The 23058-nt window shown below is 43.0% G+C and overlaps 6 protein-coding genes across 6 annotated transcripts; 4 read left to right on the forward strand and 2 right to left on the reverse strand.

The window, feature by feature from the left end:
• Positions 1-266: 266 nt before the first annotated feature.
• On the reverse strand, positions 267-3967 carry EAF02_002974 (uncharacterized protein; the record flags this gene model as incomplete). The annotated part of the gene is made up of 2 exons (XM_038899022.1): positions 267-672; positions 726-3967. The coding sequence occupies 2 exons, from the start codon at positions 3965-3967 to the stop codon at positions 267-269; spliced, it is 3648 nt and encodes a 1215-aa protein (XP_038761310.1).
• Positions 3968-4592: 625 nt separating this feature from the next.
• EAF02_002975 (uncharacterized protein) lies at positions 4593-6822 on the forward strand. The gene is made up of 3 exons (XM_038899023.1): positions 4593-5226; positions 5281-5786; positions 5865-6822. The coding sequence occupies exons 2-3, from the start codon at positions 5712-5714 to the stop codon at positions 6483-6485; spliced, it is 696 nt and encodes a 231-aa protein (XP_038761311.1). The 5' UTR covers positions 4593-5226; positions 5281-5711; the 3' UTR covers positions 6486-6822.
• Positions 6823-9089: 2267 nt separating this feature from the next.
• EAF02_002976 (uncharacterized protein) lies at positions 9090-10769 on the reverse strand (the record flags this gene model as incomplete). The annotated part of the gene is made up of 1 exon (XM_038899024.1): positions 9090-10769. One exon carries the CDS (start codon positions 10767-10769, stop codon positions 9090-9092), a length of 1680 nt encoding a protein of 559 aa, XP_038761312.1.
• Positions 10770-13153: 2384 nt separating this feature from the next.
• EAF02_002977 (uncharacterized protein) lies at positions 13154-14009 on the forward strand (the record flags this gene model as incomplete). The annotated part of the gene is made up of 2 exons (XM_038899025.1): positions 13154-13281; positions 13355-14009. 2 exons carry the CDS (start codon positions 13154-13156, stop codon positions 14007-14009), a joined length of 783 nt encoding a protein of 260 aa, XP_038761313.1.
• Positions 14010-18381: 4372 nt separating this feature from the next.
• On the forward strand, positions 18382-19140 carry EAF02_002978 (uncharacterized protein; the record flags this gene model as incomplete). The annotated part of the gene is made up of 1 exon (XM_038899026.1): positions 18382-19140. One exon carries the CDS (start codon positions 18382-18384, stop codon positions 19138-19140), a length of 759 nt encoding a protein of 252 aa, XP_038761314.1.
• A 13-nt stretch (positions 19141-19153) lies between these two features.
• EAF02_002979 (uncharacterized protein) lies at positions 19154-21726 on the forward strand (the record flags this gene model as incomplete). Its single annotated transcript, XM_038899027.1, has 3 exons — positions 19154-19495; positions 19544-21250; positions 21307-21726. 3 exons carry the CDS (start codon positions 19154-19156, stop codon positions 21724-21726), a joined length of 2469 nt encoding a protein of 822 aa, XP_038761315.1.
• Between the last annotated feature and the right edge of the window lie 1332 nt (positions 21727-23058).

The raw sequence follows: 23058 nt of genomic DNA on the forward strand, positions 1-23058 counted from the left end.
CAGCGCTGAAAAATCGCAAATCAAGCTGGTGACAATCAAGTCTCATTTGAATCTAAAATATCTAACAACTCTTCTATATCTGAGTCCATTCAACAAAGTTCAAATGTGAGAAACAAGAAGTGTTCCATAAGCGAAAAAGAAAAACACGTATCATAAGCCTCCGCTAGATAACATTGAAAGAACAGTCCCGTTGCTATGAACATTCCCTAACGCCATTCTTTTCATGCAATCGCACTTCTCTATACCTATACATTAAATACTATCTCCTATTTCTTCGCTCCTGCATTTCTAAGGACAGAAGCCGGAGACATGGCAGCCAGACCAGCTCTCTCTCGCATAGCTGTCATTGCTGCAGTCACTGGTGTTTGTGAACCACTTGCTGGGCCTGGGGTATTGGATCTTGTGGCTGGGGCACTTCTGTTATGTGCCATATGACTCTGTACGAGATGACCAGCTGCCAAAGCACTACACAAAGAAAGTTCACCAGCCAAGACAGCTGCGGCGATCACACGTGCAAGTTTGCGAGCATTGTCACCAGGGTTCGTTGGGTGAGACCCTCTAACGCCAAGAAGATCTAACATGGCACTTTGAGGTTCAAGAATAGTACCACCGCCCAAAGTACCAACTTCGATAGAAGGCATGGAAACACTGATTTGCAAGTTACCGCGAAGACTGTAGAATATGGTTAGTGAACATGTCCCTGAACTTTAATATAAGCAACTTACTTCTTCATGAGTGTGATACAACTACTGCTCTCGACTACTTGTGCGGGGTCTTGACCAGTAGCCAAAAAGATTGCAGCGACGATATTAGCAGCGTGAGCATTGAAACCACCCATGGCACCAGCCATTGCACTTCCAACGAGATTCTTGGCAATGTTCAGTTCGACCAAAGCATCTACATCAGTCTTGAGAACCTTGCGAACGACATCACCGGGGATAATTGCTTCAGCAACAACACTTTTACCACGTCCATCAATCCAGTTAACAGCAGCAGCCTTCTTGTCGGTACAAAAGTTACCCGAGACTGAAATGATTTCCATATCGTCAAAGCCACATTCAGTAGACATAACTTTCAGAGCGTGCTCAACACCCTTTGAAATCATGTTCATTCCCATTGCATCTCCGGTGGTGGTTTTGAAACGAGGGTACAGATTGGTGCCTGCCAAGGCTGTCTTGATAGATTGAAGTCTTGCGAATCTACTGGTAGAGTTGAATGCTTCGGTCATAGTTTGCTGACCAGCTTCGGAATCAAGCCAAACCTTAGCGGCTCCTGCACGTTCAAGAGTTTCGAAAGCAATACATGGGCCACGAGTCATACCATCACCAGTCAGGACGGTAACAGCACCACCACCGGAGTTGATGGCCTTGCAGCCACGACTGGTACTTGCGACAAGAACACCTTCAGTGGTAGCCATGGGCAAGAAAAAACTTTGTCCGTCGATGACAATTGGACCAGCGACACCAAGAGGCAATGGAAGATAACCGATGACGTTTTCGCAGCAGGCGCCCAGAACACGATCGTAGTTGTAGTGCTTGTAGGGCAACAATGAAGTTTCGAGAAGATGTGTGGTTTCTGAGGTTGCAGGGGTTCGTGAGATGATGGCACGTCTGATTTTTACGGCACGAGTGGTATCTTTGAGAGTTTTTTCTAACGAGTAGCCAGGAATCTTGCCCTGCATGGATAACTCTATGAGCTCTGCATCATTCAACTCTGGTGTACGTTTCGCTTCAAGCATTTTTTCAAGCTCTTGCTGACTTCGGCGCAATTGAGATTCAGTGGTACTCTTGTCAGGCATACTTAATCCCTCATCCTCATCGTCAGTAGAAGCCGGCGTCATAGCTGGCGTCATAGTTGGCGTTCTCACGGGGGTCATTGGTACATTATCGGAAGTATTAGGATCGATGTTTGCCAACCTCAATACAGAAGCAGAGTTGTTGAATCTCTCAGCCTGGTCGAGCTCCTTGGCATCAACAGTATGGTGTGGGGGCATTTGAAGTGGTTCCTTGCCAATACTCCATTTAGCGGCATTGAAAAGATATCCATTGAGCACAACGCTCAAGGTGAGAGCGACGACAATCCATTTAGAAAGAACGGGGTCCTCAAAACTCTTCAAAAGATTGTCCACAACTCGACCACCCATTCCATATTCGGCAAATTCAGCATCAAAGTCATCCGCAGCATGTTTACGATGCTTAGGTGCCGGTTCAGCGTAATGAATTGAAGGATACTCGAGCTCATATTTGATTGGCGTAAGTACGGTCACAATTGTTGACTTATCATGGGCTTTTGCCATCTCGGCCATCATATCCAAACCGCTTGATGCAACTTTGAAGGGATCCATTGGCGGCGGTGTCAAGACACTTGAGAAACTAGACCCTGAAAGCATGTTTGCACCTGGAAATTGAATACTGCTGTTACCACCTCGGAATGGGATAGTGCAGAGGTTGAGAACATTGATGATGATAAACCCAGAAACCATCAACCCCTTGAACTTTGGGATGCTGCTACCCTTGACCTCACGGCCAAAGATGTTTGCCTCGCTGGTCTTGGAACCGTCAGCCTGGGGCCAGTCGTCACTTTTGGCAACGTTCTCAGCTACTCGTGGGCTAACTCCGTCGTCCTCCAATGCCTGGCGTAGAGCAACATGACGTTTGATTCGGTTAATTTCAAGCTTAATACTCAAAATTGCAGTATAGAAAGTGAACAAGAGAACACAGTCGAAGAATAGAATCCAGGCAGCCAAGAAACAGAACTGCTGAAGACCTCCCTGGACGCCCGAAGCAGCTCCCGCAATCAATATGCAAATTTCAATGGCATAATCCCTGACAATCTCGAATCCCTTCTCACTCATGGCAACTTGGACTGCATATTGAATGGAAGTAGGAGATACCCCGAGCTTCTTCTCTGCCACTTCAGCATTAGGTCTTTGGGTATTGAGTGACGCTGACAAAACCGCCTTTGTCAAGACAATAGCCTTCTCAAATCCAATGGTCACAACGAGGAAAGGAAGACCTTCCGACAACAACACCATGTTCATGGGAACACCCAATTTTGTAGTGACGATCAACCCAAAGAGGAAAGCAAAAACTGATGAGAAGAGCGTGGTAGCAAAAAGCCAAAAGTTTGAGCCCATACGCCTCATGGAGACAAACAAAGAGACAAAGGTAAGATGCATCGAAATGTAACCGAGTACCATGATGATGATGTCAAGTGTCTCGGCATTCTTGAGAAGGTCAACAAATTCAGTCCAAGCGTTTGATGCCCATTTTCTCAATCCTCCTTTGGTCTCATCTCCTTTTGCAGCTTTCATGATCCACATCTTCTTCTCCTTGATAAGCTCTGCCTCCTGTGCTTGACGAGCGTTAGGATCGGTGGGAATTGTAGCAGCGGAATTGGGCAACTCTTGAGATTTGGCGAGGAATTCAGGGGCTTGATTGTAGGGAACAGCAAAAGCTAAAGTACTGTCCTGTGACAAGGAAGCCCAAGGGATTGAAGTTGTTGGAAGAGGAGTAACTGAAAGATTTTGTGGTAATGGCACCGAATCCGCTAATGGGGCTGCCTGCAAAGAATTGGCGGCAGCAGAGTCTGGGAAGACGAAAGTCAAAAGTGCAAAGTGATCAACGTTAGATGGCACAATTTCCACATCCGAGGTCTGCCATTTCCAGGCGGTCTCGGAACCAATCTGCAATTGACGGTTACCGGCAACAAGAGAGCTCCATGTTGCTTTATCGGCACCACTGGCTTTCACCGAATCAAAGAGACTGCTGTCCAAAAGTCCCATGTACGTTGTACTCGCCAAAACCGCAACTATAACGATAGTATGGATTGGATGTAGACATGCTCGTCGGGAGAGAAGCTGGAGAAGTGGGGTGACCTTTCTATTGAGCCATGACGGGGAGGCATTGGTTTCGGTGGTAGACGAGGTTCCCCTGAACCGCGAGGGTAGGAACGTATTTCCGATCATCGTGAAAGAAGTACAAGCAGGCTGAGTTGTATTCTAAATCAAAGCCATCGACAAGGGAAATATGTAGTTCCGTAGAGGCTGGATGCGAAGAAACCGTTAGTAAATGAGCCAAAAGCGCGTGTCAAGCAAAGGAGCAAAGCTGGGGATACCCGTTCTTATGTGCTAAGCTGACGGGAAAGAAAGCTCGCACAATCGAGAGTTCTGAGGTAAATGTAAATGCATGGCTTGTGAGAGAATGCAACCTACCGGTGTGCTTTTGAAGTTATCTGTCTCTACCACTCCAAGAATGGCGACGAGAGACCTTTTGAAAGGAGAAAAATGAGTGATGTGCTGGTGTTGAGACCAAGCAAAAAAAGAAGAGATATAACCAAAGGTAAGAGTGGCACAATATCTCCTGGAGGTGGGATATCTTGATTTATGTGACGAAGAGAAAGAGATCAAAGGACGCAATGGAAATTGATTGTCATGTAATGTTCAAGTAATCGTTATCACATAAGAATCCACCGCGAGAGTTTAAGCTTTAAGAAGAAGGGACTCCATAATGGACAGGCAGCATGAGATATTTGTTGACTTTTTGCTTGTCAATCAGGGATCAAATTAATCATTAGTTAGGCGGTGACACTATCCGCGAGTTAGTCCGGAAAGGGAGTAGAGTTTGTGTCCAGCATGGGTGGTGATAAAGGAAATTAGAAAAGTCGATCTTTGGAGAAATCTTTTTTCAATTCAATTCCATTCAATTCAATTCCATTCAATTCAACTCCAACCAACTTTGAGGGTTTTTCCGCCCGGGGAAAAGATTCAATTTCTTTCTATCAGATCCTTCATATTGTTCTCCTATCCCATCTTCACATTGTTCTTTTGTTTGGCCATTCACTCTCACGTCTTCTTATATCTATACATCTTTTCCATCCCACACCCACCAATCAATCGACAAGTACCAAAGTATGCCGAGTATGTTGAGAGTGATGGCTGGATCCAGATATAAAACCGCAAGGGCTCGTCACGCTGGACAGCTGTTCCGACTGTTGTCCTCGCTGTCCGAGACGTCTCCTGCAGGAACATGTCTCTTTTCATTGACCAATTCATCGAGCAAACATCAAAAGTTCCCATCCAATCATATCATAATACGAGCTTATTGTCCTGTCCCGACAAATCAGCATCAGTTATCCGTATCGGAAATAAGCTTTTTTTTCTTTACTCTGTCTACGTATACCGCATATACTTCGTACATATATGCACATACCTATATATCACAAAGTGTATTTTCATTCCCTTCCAGCTTCTTTCTTTTCATTGATCAATTCATCAAGCAGATATCAGAAGTTCTTGTTCAATCATATAATAATATTGGCTCATGTCCCATCTCGACAAACCAGCACCAGTTATCCGTCTCGGAACGGAAATAAGCTTTCTCTTTCTCCTGTCTACGTATGCCGCATATCCATACATGCATACATATGCCGCAAAGATGCCGCAAAGTATATTTCCATTCCCTTTCCTTTCTTTTCTCTTCCTTCCATCAAGAACTTCTATCAAGAACTAAATCACATGATCACACTATTTATGGGTATGTATCGGCATCCGTTGGTGGGGTTGATGTCAAACTTCAATCTTTTATCATGGTCGGAGTCCACACGGATACAATCTCAAAACAGACCACAGGTTGGTTCATACTTTGTCGGATAAGAATAAACTTTGGGAATTTAATTTGATCCATCGTATCAATCCAACTTATAACACTATCATGTCAACTCCTGATACGTCCATTTTCAGGCCTGCTCTAATTGTTGTAGATCTTCAAGAGGATTTTTTACCTCCAGTAAGTTACAATTCCTATCCACTCCACTCTTCTTTCATCCATCCATCCATCCATCAATTCATACTAACAAATCTCCAGAATGGTTCTTTAGCTGTGGCCAATGGTAGAGATACAATTCCTATCATCAACAGCCTCCTCAGTCTTCCATTTCACCTTAAGATCGCCACCAAAGATTGGCATCCTTCAAATCATACATCTTTTGCTTCAAACCATGCAGGTAAACAACCATTTGCAGATTTTACCACGATCATCAACCCTTCCAACCCTTCCGAGACTTATCAAACACGTCTCTGGCCACCTCATTGCATTCAGGATACGCTCGGCTCCGAGTTCCCATTTGAATTGGACACAACCAAGTTTACCCAAACTATTCTCAAGGGACAAAATACTTATGTAGAAATGTATTCAGCATTTTACGATCCTTTGAAGAGTCCTCGGTGCAGTGACAGTGGATTGGCAGCCCATTTAAAAAATGAGGGCATAACCCATGTCTACGTAGTAGGTCTAGCTGCCGATTATTGTGTCAAGTGCACTGCCGAGGATTCCGCGGAGGAAGGTTTCAACACTTTCATTCTGGAAGAGGGAACTCGGGCTGTTGACCCTAAATCATGGGAGACTATGAAGCTTGGTTTGAAAGGGGTCAAAGTTGTGAGTGTGACTGGAGAGGCAGTCAATCAAGTAAGAAGCTTAGGCAATTGAGTGAAGGTCTAGCACGGATGTCAAATTACAATTCGGTCTTTTTTCAATGACTGTTGGTTGTGCCGAAGATGTGCTGAAAGCAAAATCATGCAAGTATCTCAGGTGGTGACACCGAGTACAATGTCCGTACTTCAATAACCTTCTTTATGAAGGGGAAGTCGTTGTATTGCAAACATACCATTTCAATTTATTAAAATCATAGAAATATCAACCAGATATCACAACTTTATCTCCAACTTTTCAAATTGCAATCTTGAATCATGTAGTATCATAATCTCCATGTCTCTTTCCACTCCACACAATTTCCCTGATGATGGAGTGAGTAGATAAATACTCAGGTTGTTGGCATAATATCATATTAATCAAGATGGATAATATAACAGTCATATAAATCTATCATAGGTACATTTAGCTCATCCAGTTTATCACAACGTTAAAAATCTCAGGCCCCGATATAAGATTTCCATCATCATCTGCTTACGCCAATTCGTAAATGCATAGGTACCTATGTATATACTATAAATATACCGCGTATATAGATATCTTCAAGCGAAAAGAAAAGAAAAGGAAATGCCTCTCTTTCTTGTCTACTTGCTATGTGGTGGCTAGACTGAGAAACCCGGCAAAAATCAAATGTTCTCTTAATACTTAATATCGAGATCAATGTCAATGTCAATATCAATATTAAGATCAATGTTAAGATCAAGATCAAGATCAATGAGTAGTTAGCTAGATCGTCAAACCCCAGGATGTATAGCAGAATCATAAAGTTTATCAGATGTATATTGTACATTATATTAATATTAATATTAACATTACAGATTACAGCTATGTATTTAATTAATAAATACTAGATATACTATATCAGATATCAAGTGAGTATTAGGATTAGGTACTGATATATATTCATAAAGTTCTTCTACCTGGTACTCATTACCTATGTATACCTATCAATTTGATGTACTGTTTTGAGATGTCTTAGGTGTTTGTATATATATTTGTATGTGTATGTGAATAGAGACTCTCTCTCTCTCTCGTTCTCGTTCTCGTTCTCGTGCTCGTTCTCGTCCTTCTCTCTATTAACATCCATCTCCATAAATCGCCCTCCTCTCAATAAAGGTAAATAGGTAAATACGGCTAGGCTAATAGCTGATAGCTGAACCACTCATCTAGAATTTAGATTCCATGCATATTCATTCATCCATCTCTCCACCCTTTCCCCTCCAAAATTCAATAAGCAACCTTACGCCCAAATACACAGCTGACGAACCACACAAAGTCCAAGGAAATCAAGAAAGCAATAAATTCAGCACATAGGTATTCTTGCATTCATGCATTCACCTACATAGTATTCAACAAGCAACAAACAGCAAACAGCAAACAGCAAACAGCAAACAGCAAAAGCAAAAGCAAAAGCAAAAGCAAAAGCAAAAGCAAAAGCAAAAGCAAAAGCAAAAGCAAAAGCAAAAGCAAAAGCAAAAACATCAATTAATCATACCACTACATACCTACATACACATAAACATAAACATAAATATCTATATCTATATCTACACATGCACATACAACCCACCCCATATATGTAGACAACCACATAATACAAACGACACACATCCCATCCCCCAATACGCCATCCCCAAGTCCAAGATCAGTGGGTAAACTACCGAGTATATCATCGCTTGATCTGATCTTCCCATAACCCAATAGTCCAATCCAATCCATGAAAAACAACCCAATGTGTCTTCTTCTACTCGTAAAAACCTACCTAGTAGTATCTACCTACACCTACTCATCTACTCACTCATCAAGAAATTGTTCCTCACGAAATACCTACATAGTAACCATACAAATACGAGCTATCCAGTATCCAGCAACCAGTACCCAAACACATCCGCATTCACATTAACAACTATGCATCAGAAACGAGAGGAGAGGGAAAAAATACTATATAGATAGATAGGTATTCAAATATTAAAGTAATAAATAATTAATTCCCTCTTCCCTCTTTCCTCTTCTCACCCCCCTAAACCCAAACTGAAAAATATATATACAACAATATTAGGATACACTAAAACGTACGAACATGTGGACTCATTCACATACTCGATACAATACAATACAATACACACAGGCCAAAAAAAAGATACGTAAAGCATGAACACATAAAAACGTTATAGCATAATTCTTCCTATCAAAAAATGCATCATTAGACCCCATCCATCCATCCATCCATTCATTCATCCATCCATCATCAATATCATGCTAATCCACCAGCCCCTAGAATTCCCTTCCTTCCCTTCCTTTCCCATTTCATCCTACTCCTACCATAGCATCACAGAGACAGAGATAAGATATATCAGAAAGTTCCTTTTCCTTTGCACTCCCTTTCCTAGAAAATCTAGATGATCCCTCCCTATCTCCCATTCGATTCGATTCGATTCGATTCAATTCAATTCAATTCAATCCCTATAATAACGTATCATATATGACACACACATCCATCCAATCACCTGGTATCACTATCAAATCCGAAGAATCCCACCCAAAATTCATATTCCATCTCGTCTACTAATTCATAATATTCGTGAGCAATGTATGTTTGGGTTATCGAGCCGGAGTTTCGTGCGTCTCGTTTGTGCTATCATTAGAAGAATCGAGGGGGGTTTCGGCGTCTTGAACGGCGACTGATGGTGAGAGCTTTACTTCCGAATCTATACGACTGGATTTAATAGGTGCTGTATTACTACTCGACTGCTCTTCAAGCTGCCCATTTTTAGCTTCTCGACTACTAGGTCTTTCTATGAGACCCTCGTGGGAGCTAGGTATAGTAGGCGTATTGGCTTGACTGCCACCTCGTTGCCCATGATAATGTATAACTTGAGGTGGAGCTTGACCAGCCTGTGTTCCCAGAAGATGTTGAGGGTATAGGTGTAAATCTTTAGAGGATGTCGAAAAGGTAGATACTACAGGTTGTTGATATCCATTGCTTCCATTACTTGAACTTGGGTTGTGTCCAAATGCTTGATTGTGTTCCGCTTGAGTAGGTGTACCTGAGTCACCTCTCACGGGACTAGCCAGCTCAACCTGTCCTGTTAAACTATTTAAGCCTCCTTGAATATCTCTCAGTAGCCTAACATATTCTTCAGGAACCAAACCGCTTTCCTGTGTCTTGGGATCTTCTGCGACAAGCCAGCCTTGGCCATGTCGATATGAGACCCAGATTACTTGCCCCTCCACCAAAGGTAATTCATTTTCATTCTCTCGTTCAAAGTCAAATAATGCAACGGCTTTACCATGCATCTCTTCGTCCGGCGAGGCGATTGTAAACTGATAATCACGAGAATATCTCGATTCGTCATGTCTAGTCATGCCGGGCGATGATGCAGTACTCGAAGCATCAGACTCCGAGCGGTAATCTTGGCCACTCTCGTCTGTATATGAGCGACTGGGCAAAAGGCCGGCGAAGTGAGAATCTCGTTGACCTGGAACATTATACGGCGCTAGCATTGAGCGTCTTGCCAACTCCGAGGGGTATGTAACATATTCTCCACCAGGTCCATCTGCCTCCTCTCCTTGATTGACATAATATCTTTCGTTATTATCACCACTGCCGCCGGCAAAATATCCTCCGTCATCCTCAAAGTTCTCTTGACTTAGCATGCTTGTTCTGCGCTCTCCATCCCTGGGCGTTCTCCCTCTCCCACGCGAATGTCCTCCATATTCTCCCACTGATGATTTGTGCTTCCTGTGGCGTGAACTAACGACAACCGGACTTTGTAGGTCCTCATCTTCACTCCACGGAGGCCCATCACCAAAGTGTATAGGCGCCAATTGTTCCCCTTTCATAAATCCATCACCACCCCATGGACCAGGTCCCCAAGATCCGCGATTATCCCATGAAGTTGGAGGATCTGACAATCGTTTATGCGATTCGCTAGCTGGTGTCGAGAGGCCCGATGGCGGTTGAGACGGCTCTAGAGGCGGCCCATAGTGCATAGGATGCAAAGAAGGGTATGCGAAATCGCGAACTGTCGTGTATGAAAGACTAGAATGAAAGACTGGAAAGATGTGTGAAGGGGGTCGCGAACGTGACGGCGCAGAATAATTCGAGTATTGTGATAACCTATTCTTTGAGGCATGAGATGTAGGACGTTGCAAATTTGGTCGTTTTGCGGTTGGTGAAGTGTTTAAAGGTGGGAGGGAAGGATGGTTAGGATTCGATGAGGGAGAACTAACTGGTGGTGGGGACGTAGCTGGAGACGTTGGAGAAATTACGGCTGCCATATTGAAGCAAATATGTTTGCGATCAGCTTGAAGGCTGCGCTTTGAGGACAAAATTGTATGCTTTGATTCAGACAAATGGGCCCAATATGAACAATCACTTGCCCAGCAAGCTTGCCGTTATATTTCGCAGTAAGAAGGCTGGCAGAAAGACCGTCACTTGTCGTTCAAGATTCGAGATTCAAGGGAGGATCTAATGGTCCTAGCGCTTAAAGCAAGCCCGAGGTTGACTTCAATTATGTCGAGTATGAGACGGAGAAGAATATCGTCGACGATGTATATTAGGAATGTTAGATAGTCGTTTAAACGAGTTGGTGCTAGCGCGGCAGGCGCGCAGTTGCAAGAAGATAAATACTGAGGGGACGAATGTCAAATTCTCGATAGCGCTTGTCAATAATTGAGGTGGGTTGTGAACTTGTGTGAGCGTATAGGTTGATTGGAGTTCGAATTCAATGTTAAAAAAGATCAGAGGAAGCTCGTGCGTCTTGTCAGACCTTTTCCCTCAACTTTCAAGGTATCCAATTACAAACCAACAGGGCTCCAACGAAACAATGAAGCAAAGAGAAAAGAAAAGAGTCTCTGGAATTGCAGATGCAGGAGATGGCTGACTTTGAAGATTCACAAATCAACAGAGTAAGTAGTCTTTGCGCCGAAGGGATGCTTTGCTTTGAATTAACGCTCTAGAGTTCAAAATGACTAAGGCGAAGTTCCTTTGAAGCTGCGTGAGTTGTCTACGAAGCGCCGAGGGTTCAAGGCTCGAGGTCCTTTTTCAAAATTCTCTTGGGTGGATTTCGACAAGGGACCCCGCACACTTCGAGTATTTGACATGGAAATTAGGCAATGAATGTATGCAAATAGCAGTCTGGGATGTATGGATGGATTGTCAGATGGAGGAAACCGGTAGGACTGTCAACACAGGGAGGGAGGGAGGCCGATATGCGAATCAAAAGAGTTATACGATGTACGGACAGATTTACCCCAGAGTATAAAAGTAAAAGGACGGAAAAATGGGAAAAAGAAAGGAAAGGAAGAGAAGACGCTTGAAGTTTGCACTAGAGTGATAATGGTAAGTCATACAAAGTCGTTTCTACCTCTCTCCAGCTTGAACGGAGTACAATACCTAGAAGAAGCTGGCGAGGTTGATCGATCATAATAGAGCGAAGTAGGTAAGGGCAAAGCAAATATTATAGAAGTTTCAAGACATGTGTGTGTTCACTCATTAATCTTCACGCTTCTTTCATCAGACGCAAACCTCGCTCTTTTCTCGTCTTTCCATTTCGTTGTTGAGGTGAGTGGCTTACAAGTCACTTGGTATGAAAATACATGCGCTCTCTTCGGTTTCGGGTTGGAAAGTCCGCTTCTCGTTGATGCGATTGATCAATTTGAGTTGAGTGGGCTTTTCCGTTGATGACTTTACAGAACAATTTCCATTTCCATTTCCATTTCCATTTCCATCTCTGTTTCTATTTCGGTAACACGCCATTACCATTCCCACCAACACCAAAGGGTAGGTAATGATCGGTTTTTTCCCTCCCAAGTTCCGTTTCAACGTTTCAGACTTGCAGCAGAGCCAATCATGTGCCCAGAATAAAACTCCAAATTGATGTAAACATGCACCTAGGTGCCACCGGCTGCAAGTAGTTGATCAGCATGTGCTTTCCAGTTGGTTCATCTCTTTGGATGCTACGATACCTACCTAGAGACCTAGTATATACCTTGTATGTGCTACTCTCCGTAAGAGCTAAGCAGGATGGCAAGCTATTCAACAGAATTCAATATCATTGGCTGATCTATCTCTCTTTTAACCGAAAATTTTTCTTAGCTTCATTATTAATAAGCTTTCAAGCTCTTCAATATTTTACGCCGTCTCGTACATGTACAACATTACAATCAATCATACAACACCACCATCGTCAACATCACTCTTGATTTGGCTTGAATCAATGTCTCTTGCGATTCTCACTCTACTTGAAACTCTACAGTAGAATCTGAAATGTTTGGTATGTACAATATCTTGAAAGGAACCAATATCTTCTTTGGTCTTCTCTTTTTCTTCCTTCCTTCCTTCCTGCCTCGTCCCGCTGTAGCAACCTGATGATTCCTATTATTGGAGCTGTCTTATTAAAAACTGATGACACAATTTTATTTACGCAACTTAACAATATCTGAATGCTCTGCAAAATAATTCTGTTTATGAACGCACACATTGTAGTGTATTGACACGTAGCTGACTTTGAACATAGCTTCTGCAGTAATATCCACAACTTGAATTCGGTACCATTGAAAGTTTGAACCCCGTGTCGAGACGGAAGGTGGCCGAACTTCTTCTGTCCCCGCAAATATCTAGATTGTAATAACTTTACAACAACTACAATTCCCGAACAATCATGTCTCAAGCTCCAGTATCGTCTGCCAATGGCGGTAGCACACCTCAGTTCGCGTCAAACGGTGAACGAGTAGATTCGGGAGGCTTCAAACTAAAATTCTGCACTGTTTGTGCCAGCAACAATAATAGGTACGCTCAATATATCTCATGTCAATATATCTCATGTGTCTTCTAGTTTGCATCTAACATGATTCTCTAACAGATCCATGGAATCACACCTACGTCTCGCTGCTGCTCACTACCCTGTAATATCATTTGGAACAGGTTCTTTAGTTAGATTACCAGGGCCCTCCATAACACAACCTAATGTCTACCAATTCAACAAGACTTCATATGATAGCATGTATAAAGAACTCGAATCTAAAGATCCGCGTCTCTATCGCGCGAATGGTATCTTGAATATGCTTGGCCGGAATAGATCAGTAAAATGGGGCCCAGAGAGATGGCAAGATTGGCAAGTCGGTGTTCCAAGACTACAACATAATACAGATCAAGGTGCCGAAGGAGTAGAAGGAGGTGTCGTTGACGTTGTTATTACGTGTGAAGAAAGATGCTGGGATGCTGTCGTGGATGACCTCCTCAATCGTGGCTCCCCATTAAATCGTCCCGTGCATGTAATCAATGTTGATATCAAAGATAATCATGAAGAGGCTCTAGTTGGCGGCCGGGGAATTCTTGACCTTGCCGATTCTCTCAATAAAGCTGCTGCCGAGGAAAGGGAACTCAATCCTACCGGCTTTGACAGCGGTAGTGCCCATAGCAGGGCCGGGTTTGATGAAAGAGTGCCGGAAATTATCGGAGAGTGGCAGGAAAGATGGCCAAATCTACCAGCAGTGTGGACATTAGCATGGTTTTGAACACATGCATTACGATTTTCTTATAGTGGCGTTGAGATTACGAGGGTATACCCATTTCTTATGGCGTTCAGGGCGGGGATTTGATATGAATGAGCGTCTTCTTAGAAAGAAAGATGGAGGAATAAAATACTTGATATCACTCGCAATCGCATAATGCATTGTTCAGATTCGTACCTAGCATGACCTACTCACACACTAATGACCGGTGACCCAGAACCCGTTGAAATTAATAAGTAGAATATGGCTGTGCTTGAACGGTTCTTAAAGGGAAATAAAGAGACAGGCCAAGGAAATTGATATGCTGGGATTAGATTGATGAGTATGGGGGCCGATGATTGAAAACGTCAAAAGGGCTAACGAAGTTCTCAAAGTTCTACTCCGGCCATGGATAGTCTAGAACTTGTGAAAGAAGGGATAAATCTAGAAGCAGAAAAGGACTCTATTCTATAAGATTGGAACTCGGATTAATTGAAGTCGAATCACCGGGTTGATTAGGTATGCAAGTACTATGTAGCAACATTTTCGTAGAGATCCTTCTTGACATGAGTCGAAACGCCTTCTCCTCTATCTCTTCCTCTTCACGGGGGAATACTAGGTTTGTACTTGTGACTGAGTATGACAGGTTTGAGGTTTGATGTTTTAAGGGAGGGAACACTGGGATTAATGCAATGTGTGATGTTGTATATACTTTAGGTTTGTACCATGTAGATGGAATTCATAGTGATATACTCGTAAACGAATACTTGAATACTTTCAATTCATTATTATTCCAATTATAGACGATATCTACCAAAAGCTGTACATCATCCACATCTGCACAAATTAAGTACATCCGAACAAGGTACCGCGTGGATTGACCAAGTAGAAGCCGCGTATGGCGGGTTCCCCTTGCTCTTGATCGCTGGAGCTGGCGAAGGAAATGAGGAATGATGAAAATGGAAGAACGGATTTTCCTTTGAAGATGCGAAAGATCTTTGGACTTTGGTTGATTTTCTGATTTTCTGATTTTCCTGGTCTAGGGATTTGGAGGTAAGAATATATGGAGTTTACGAGTTTACCTACGTAGGTACTGGGTAGGTATGCATCATCGCATTTGATGGATTGCGATTACTTTCCTAGGTATTCTTACGAGGTGATAAATATCTATCTATCTCGTATCCTCGTATAATCGCATAATCGTATACTCGAGTACATCTAACGTGGTTTATCACCGAGTGGGCCATATCACCGAGTGGGCCACTTTCACCTCAATTCGCACTCTTCATATTCAACACGCGTTTTATCAACCATTTATTATGGAATCTACGAATAAAGAAGCACGTTTACTTTTAGCCATCGAAGCTCTTCAAAAAGATAAAAAATTAAGCATTCGAAAGGTTGCTAAGCTATATAATATACCTCGCACAACGATCAGCCATAGAATGAACGGTTTAACTCCACGTATAGAGATTCGAGCGAATTGCCATAAAATTACAGAATTGGAAGAGGATGTGATTATTGAATATATACTTGATATGGATTCAAGAGGATTTCCACCCAATATCAAGAATATAGAAGATATGGCGAATTATATTCTTGAATCGAGGGGTTCGAAACGCGTTGGAAAGCTCTGGGCATATCGATTCGTACAATGTCGAATTGAATTAAAGACGCGTTTTAGTCGTGTTTATGATTTCCAAAGAGCTCTCTGCGAAGATCCTAAGCTCATTGAAGATTGGTTTCGAGTGGTTGCGAATATGCGAGCGAAATACGGCATTTTGGATGGCGATTTCTACAATTTCGACGAAACAGGCTTTATGATGGGGATTATATCTGCAGCAATGGTTGTTACTAGTGCCGAAAGATGTGGCAGAAGTAAATCAATACAGCCAGGCAATCGAGAATGGGCTACAGCAATAATATGTGGAAATGGAGAGGGTGAAACTATTCCCCCATTTCTAGTGGTTCAGGGACAAGTTCATCTCTCCAATTGGTATACCGAAACCGATCTTCCTGCGGATTGGGCTATTAAACCTACATCTAATGGATGGACAAACAATGAGACAGGTTTAGAATGGTTGAAACACTTCGATAAGCATACTAAGAATCGAAGAAAGGGCAGATATCGAATGTTGATACTAGACGGGCATGAAAGCCATGGAGCAAGAGCTTTTCAGGCATATTGCAAAGAGAATGATATTATATGCTTGAATCTACCACCGCATTCAAGTCATTTAACTCAACCACTTGATGTAGGCTGTTTTAGGAATCTGAAACGTTCATATGGTGGTCAAATTGATAAGTTTATCAAGGCACATATCAATCATATTTCGAAGGTTGAATTCTTTATAGCTTTTAAAGCTGCATACGAAGAATCAATCACCTCTCAGAATATGAAATCAGGGTTCAGAGGAGCAGGTTTAATACCCTTTGATCCTGATGCTGTGCTTTCGAAATTGGATATTCGAATTCGTACACCTACCCCCCCCTCTTTCGATCTAGATCAATGGATCTCTCAAACCCCTCACAATCCAACTGAAGCTCTTTCTCAATCAACTTTAGTGAAATCTCGAATAACTCGACATCAATCAAGCTCTCCTACACCTATATTCGAGACTGTATTAGCTTTAGCTAAAGGTACAGAGAGATTAGCTCATGAGAACACACTTTTGAGTGCAGAGATTCGTACACTTCGAAAGGCAAATGAGGCATTAAGCAAGCGTCGACGCGCGAAAAAAACCCAATTGCGTCAAGGAGGAGTACTCACTGGACAAGAGGCTCTTGATATATTATCTCAGCAAGAGGTTGATATTCAGATTCAACGCGACGAGCGTCAAAAAGAAAGGAATTCTAATAGGGAAGCACTTTCTATTCGGTATTGTAGTAAATGCGGAAAGACAGGTCATAATACAAGAACCTGTCAAAATAATGTAATAGATCCTAGATTATTAGATTCTTAATAGTTTTAATCAATTGATTCAATCGTTGTTGAATAATATAGGTTTGAAGGTGTGAATTGAGGTGAAAGTGGCCCACTCGGTGATATGGCCCACTCGGTGATAAACCACGTTATATCTAGCTGCTGAGTATTCTGAGTCAGTATGGTCTGAACAATCGAGGTGAGCTGAGCTGAAGTGCAGAGCGGGAAGTTGGGGATATTCCTTTTGCCTAGAAGTTCTGTTTCGCCTTGAATTGTCTTGTATCACCGTTTCCATGACATAATTCGTACATCTACGCCGCTGTTCATGCATCGCAGAGAATCCTTGTAGAAGATGGGAAATACTGTTTTGGCATATATAATGAAATATGGAATTCTACCAACATAGGTATTGGATGTCACATGTCTATATAAGTTACAAATCATTTTTCTATGCCATACTACTTCAAGCTTTCCACATGTTGAACAAATCTGATCAATATCCCCAAACTCAATTTCCCCTAATTTCAAGCCGTTTCCTTATCGATCGACTACACGGGTATAGAATCTTTGTCGGCCTTCTTTTCCATCTCAATACCCGCCCACGACCCAATCTAATAAATCCCCTGGAAGCTGGGCGACGGGCGTTCCTGGAAAACAAAACCAACCACATTCAATTCCGCAAAAGGTAGCTACCACTAGCCTAAACGCGAAAGTGAACCTGGTGAACCCAAGATTCAGGAGAGAAAAGTATCTTTTGAGACTTTGCGACCTATTTTGATTGACTGGCGGGACAACTGGAGAAAAAGAAGAATCCCCAGGATACATTCGAAATTACTCGGAATTTAGCTATCACCTGCATCAAATCAAGACAAGCAGCCATCCATCCTGACATCCTGCCAGCCAGCCAGCCAGCTATCCATCCACCACTTTACTTTCTGCATTGGAATTGGAACGGTACTTACTTTCTTACGCACAAACAAAATTCTCTGTTCTTTTTTCAACAAATTAACCTATGAATTGCGATTTCTAGAATAAAGTGTAGAAACGTCATATCACAGTTTATTTGTTCTCCTCGACCGACCAACCAACCTACCTGCTCAAGGTAAAATTCATTGTCGCTGTACAACAATTCAGTTACACAGTCATTACCACTTCAAGACGAATTCATTCCTCAAAATACGACCATTCTAATTGCCCCGATTTTCCAATCCTTCAGCTTCGCTATCTCGCTTTGACCGAACGACCTTGTCAATTCACTTCGTTTCAAGGAGACTATTGAGTTGTTCCAGCCTGAAATTGTCTGCATCGCATGTGTTGATCACATAACACGATATATCATTCTCTCGCACCTTAACCGTCAGCTATTAAGCTTTCGAGGTGTCTCGCTCCTGTTTTTCAATAATCGAAGGGTTGCGCTGATCTATTCTCCGAGTCCAAAGGGTTGCTCATTCCATTCATAACCACGACTTTACGATGAACAATCGCAATGGACCTTTGTCACCAGTTTCAATAGGAAGCAACAACGAATGGTCAGGAATTGAAAAATATCAAGACGATAACGATTCGCCCTACCAGATGAATCGCGGACAGCTTGCTTCACCGCCGATATCGAGCGGATCAAACGGTACAATGAATGGGGGAGATTTCCCGCCTAGAGGTCCTTCTGGTGGCAGCCCTGGCAATCCATCTCCTCCAAGCTCCATCGGCCGTTCAAGTATTGGCACAGGTTTATACGCAGGAAGCGAAAGTGGGCAGGACAAGAAAGATGAACAATTCGAGGCTTTACTATCAGAGCACTACGTTTCATTGAAACGATATCTGGCAGCGTCATTGAGAGATGAGAAGGGGAATCCTAGACCCAACAGAGCGCGAGATAAGTTGCTACGATTGTCTCCTGTTCAATTCCAGGAACTCAGTACCGATGTCTTTGATGAACTTCTACGAAGGCAGCAGGCAGGGAGAAGGACTCCCAATGGACAGAGAAACGATCAAGGACCTCCGCCGTACTTGTTGCCGAAAAACACGTTCCACCCGAAACGAAATCAGGCCCGCCAGAAGTTGTCTACGCTGCCACCGCCCAGGTTTAGAGATTTAGCTACAGATGTATTTTATGAATTGGAGCGAAGGTTTCCGCAATTCACTGCTGGTGATAGAAGTCGCATGGGTAGTCCTGTATCTACAAGAGGACCCCAAGCAGGAATGGAATGGCACACCTTGGGATATGCCACCTAGAGGTCCAAGCCGTATGCGCCGACCTTCAGACGCCAGCTCTATAGGTCCGTATTCAATCAGAAGCGAAAGGAGAAGTGAGAGAAGCGAATCCCGCAATGGCTCAAGGATGGCGCCGCCAAATGGTCCAAATGGTAGTTTGGGTATCCCACCTTCGCCTGGTATACCACCTAATGATTACGGTCGACCGACACCAAAAACCTTTCAAAGTAACACGATTGTTCCGAACAAAAGTACTATGGTGAAGACGATGAGGAGCGGACCTGAAGATAATGATGATGATGATGATGGGGATGCTTTCGGATTGGAGGGAGCTGCAAGAGACCGAGAGAGTAAGAAAAGCATTGGGGGCTCAGAGGTAAGATCAATGCCTATTTCTCTCTCTAATTATTTTCTAACTTCACAGATCGATCAGAAACTCATTGATGATTACCAATCCCAAATTGCAGAGCTTCAAGAACGACTTGATTCCATGGAAGATGACTTGAAACGAAAGGATGATGAACTTAATATTGTTATGGACCAGCAAAGGGGGAGGGATGCATCGGTAGACGCGGATAGAAAGGAATGGGAAGACCTTAGAATAGATCTCGAAAACAAGCTGGCAAATGCGCAAAATCTTAACGACACTCTACAATCAGAGATTGACCGAGCACGGGACTCACAAGCCAATTCGGAAAGAGAGCTGAAGACTCAGATTGAAGAGCTTCAAATTGCTCTTGTAGACGCTGGTAAAGGCATGGGATCCGGTGATGCAGATCTGGAACGGGAAAACGAAGAGCTCAGAGCTGAGCTCAGAGAGCAACAAGAAATCACCGAGGACGTTCGAAGTGAAGCCCAGGAGTTCCTTCGCGAAATGAGGATGTTGTCCGAACGAAGTACTGCATCTTATGAACGCGAGGAGCAACTTGAGACCATGGTCAACAAGTTAGAGGATGAAGTTAAAGAATGGAGAAATCGATATGCGAAAACAAAGACGCAGCTACGCACCCTAAGAGCATCTTCAATTGGCCTCTCGATACAAGATGCAGCCAAGTATGCCAAAGACACTGGATTTACTGCAGAGAATGGTCTCATCAAGGATGTTCATATTACTAAGTTTCAACTTTCGATTGATGAGCTTTTACAGATTGCACGCTCCAGCGACCCTGAAAAGGTCATTGAATACATGAAGAATGTAGTCATCAACGTGCGACAAATCTCTCAAGATATCGACCAAGCACCACAAAGTAGTGCAGAATTAGCCCAGAAGCAGGTCAAGCTTAAGTCTAGACTCTCGGCGACGGCGAATAATCTGATCACTGCATCCAAGAATTTTGCTGGGGCCAAGGGACTCTCGCCTGTTTCTTTGCTTGATGCAGCCGCTTCCCATCTTACCACGGCGGTAGTTGAGCTTGCCCGGACGGTAAAGATCAGACCTACGCCTGTAGGAGAGCTAGAAGATAATGGTGACGGTACTTTAGTCTCAAACGACGTAGTAGCACCTGCGCCTGTATCAACTCAACCTTCTACCATAGGAGGACTTTTCTCATCTAAGCCTGCAACAGCAACTGAACCTAAGCCCGCAACAACTAAGCCTTCCACCGGAGGCCTCTTTGGATTCTTTGCATCACGTGAAGTCAAGCAAGAGAATGCTCCACCACAGCAAGAAGCCCCTCAACCACCAACAGAGAATGTTCAACCCCTAAAGAATAATAGCAAACAAAGCATGGATTCACCACGTCACAGTCTAGACAATTTTGACAGGCAAAGCGAGGACATACCGAGGGAAAGCTTTGATGACTATGTTCCTGGCCCATTCCTTGGTCTAGGAAATAATCGCGCTAGCACCAATTCGTCTATGTACAGTCCAATCAATTCTCCTCGCGAGTCAATCATAATTCCCACGAGTTCTGTAAAGGATACTTTAAACGCACCTGAACCTAGTCCTAGAGAACCCCCTTTAAGCCCAATGACTAATGGCGCCGAGCCTGTTAATGGAAGCGCGAAGCCACTTCCACTGGCACTACAAGCGCCCCGAGGTCCCCCAAGTGGTCCTCCAAGCCCCCTGCCAGCTTCAATGGGGGCAGGGTTTGGCCTCAGATCGCAAGATAGTGATATTGAAGATCTCAAGGTATGGAACTAAATGATCTCTCAGGGACTTACTTATGCTAATGATACTCTTCGCAGATATATCTTGAAGACCAAACGGCGCTCTTAGTCCAGAACATTCAGTCTCTCGTCTCTTCCATTCGTTCAGAAGGCGGTATAAATGCTATTTCAACCCAGATTGATGCAATTGCCAGTGTTGTTGGTGAAGTTGTTGCTTCTACTGAGGAAGCCATGGTTAACAATCCAGCGCTCCGCTCACAATGTCAACCAGTCTTGACAAAACTTTCTGGGTGCAGAGAGAGAATCATGGCTGCAGGCGAGGAGGGCAGAGAAATTGCAATTGAGGGAAGAGAAGATGACGAAGGTGATGCAGAATGGCGAGCTTGGAATCAAAGCCTACCACCTATCGCGTTCGAAATTGCTCGAGAAACCAAAGAATTGGTCTTGAGAGTTGATGTCCTTGATGGAGAAGGTGGCGGAGATGACGACTTTTCATAATAATTCGTCCAATGATTAATGGGTTCCCCAGCACCTTTTCATTCAAGGACCATCCACATATCGTCGTTTAGTTGGGTTTTATTGCTGTTTGCTTCATTTTGGCATAGCTATGGATGGTTCATTTTGCTTGACGCTCTATTCCCAATCTCTGTTGTTTTGCATTGGAATTTTGCCCCTTTTGCATTCAACATTTTTGTGTTTTTCTACTTTTTTCTTGTTATACGACAAAGCACCATCAGACGAGCGCACCAATTGACGATTTGAATTGATTGAATGGGCACATATTTCTGGAGGTGGTGGCGCACCTCTCACACACGCATGCATTATTGATGGATACCTTTTTATGTTATTTTTGGGGAGGGGTTTCTTTATTTTGGCCTGCCTAAATGCTAGCTGGCATTTCTGCTTTTGACTCAGGGTTTGAATCGCATACAGCATAATACGTATCTACTGAATCATTAATGAGAAGATAATTGCTAGTTTTATTTTGGGGATGGAATGAGAATGAGTTGGGATGGACATTTATCAGTCCAGTCTTAGGGGTCACTGGATCAAGGAGAGGAGGCCATTCATACTTGTGTATATATTTGTGGGATATGAAATGGGGAGATGGGATGGGAGATACAAAGTTCTCATAGACTAGGTACTTGCTCATTTTCGAGAAGTGCCAGTTGGCAAAATGGAATGGAACATTGGGAAGGCATGCGATTAGGGGGGTGGTGATAAAGGAAAGGAGACGGCAATGATAATAAGATTAAAAATGAACGTTGATACCTGCATGTTCGTACTGTGTTAGTTGTGTGATGATTGTTTCTAGAGAAACAGTGGTAAAAGTATATTCTAAAAAAGATCTGAATTCCGGGTGTCAAACATTGGAGGATAATAAGTTAAAGTTCTTAACTTTGGTCAAGACAGACAGGCAGACAGAAGTCTATGTATGTGTGATTGATTTGCATCTATCTAATTTTAACCTTGCATCAAATACCACGCTTGAATTCTAAGTTAGGCTAGGGGTCTGGAGATTGCAATAGTCCCTGTTTTAGAGCTGTAAAATGTAAAGTGTAAAATGTAAAAGTGTAAAAGTAGACATTGAAGTGAAAAGTTAACTTTGTATACTAGGTAGTTTATAGAAATAGTAAAAGGGACTCAGAAAGATCATTTAGACATTAGACATCTAGACCCCTAGGAGTAGTCAAAGAGGTTGGATAGATAGCCTTGATAGCCTCATAGCCTTGCTCGAGCCTTGTTTCCCCCACCATCCCAAAGTAATTACTCATGTGATTTGAACAAGAAGCTCGGACCATTCGAGGCGGGCATCGAAAGCTCTGGAAA

The sequence above is a fragment of the Botrytis sinoallii genome (assembly GCF_014898435.1).
Source record: "Botrytis sinoallii strain Bc 23 chromosome Unknown BSIN_004, whole genome shotgun sequence".
Classification (NCBI taxonomy): domain Eukaryota; kingdom Fungi; phylum Ascomycota; class Leotiomycetes; order Helotiales; family Sclerotiniaceae; genus Botrytis; species Botrytis sinoallii.

Coding starts and splice junctions, on each gene's coding strand:
- EAF02_002975 (XM_038899023.1), top strand. CDS start 5,712: ATGTCAACTCCTGATACGTCCATTTTCAGGCCTGCTCTAATTGTTGTA. Junction 5,787..5,864: donor AAGAGGATTTTTTACCTCCA/GTAAGTTACAAT, acceptor ACAAATCTCCAG/AATGGTTCTTTAGCTGTGGC.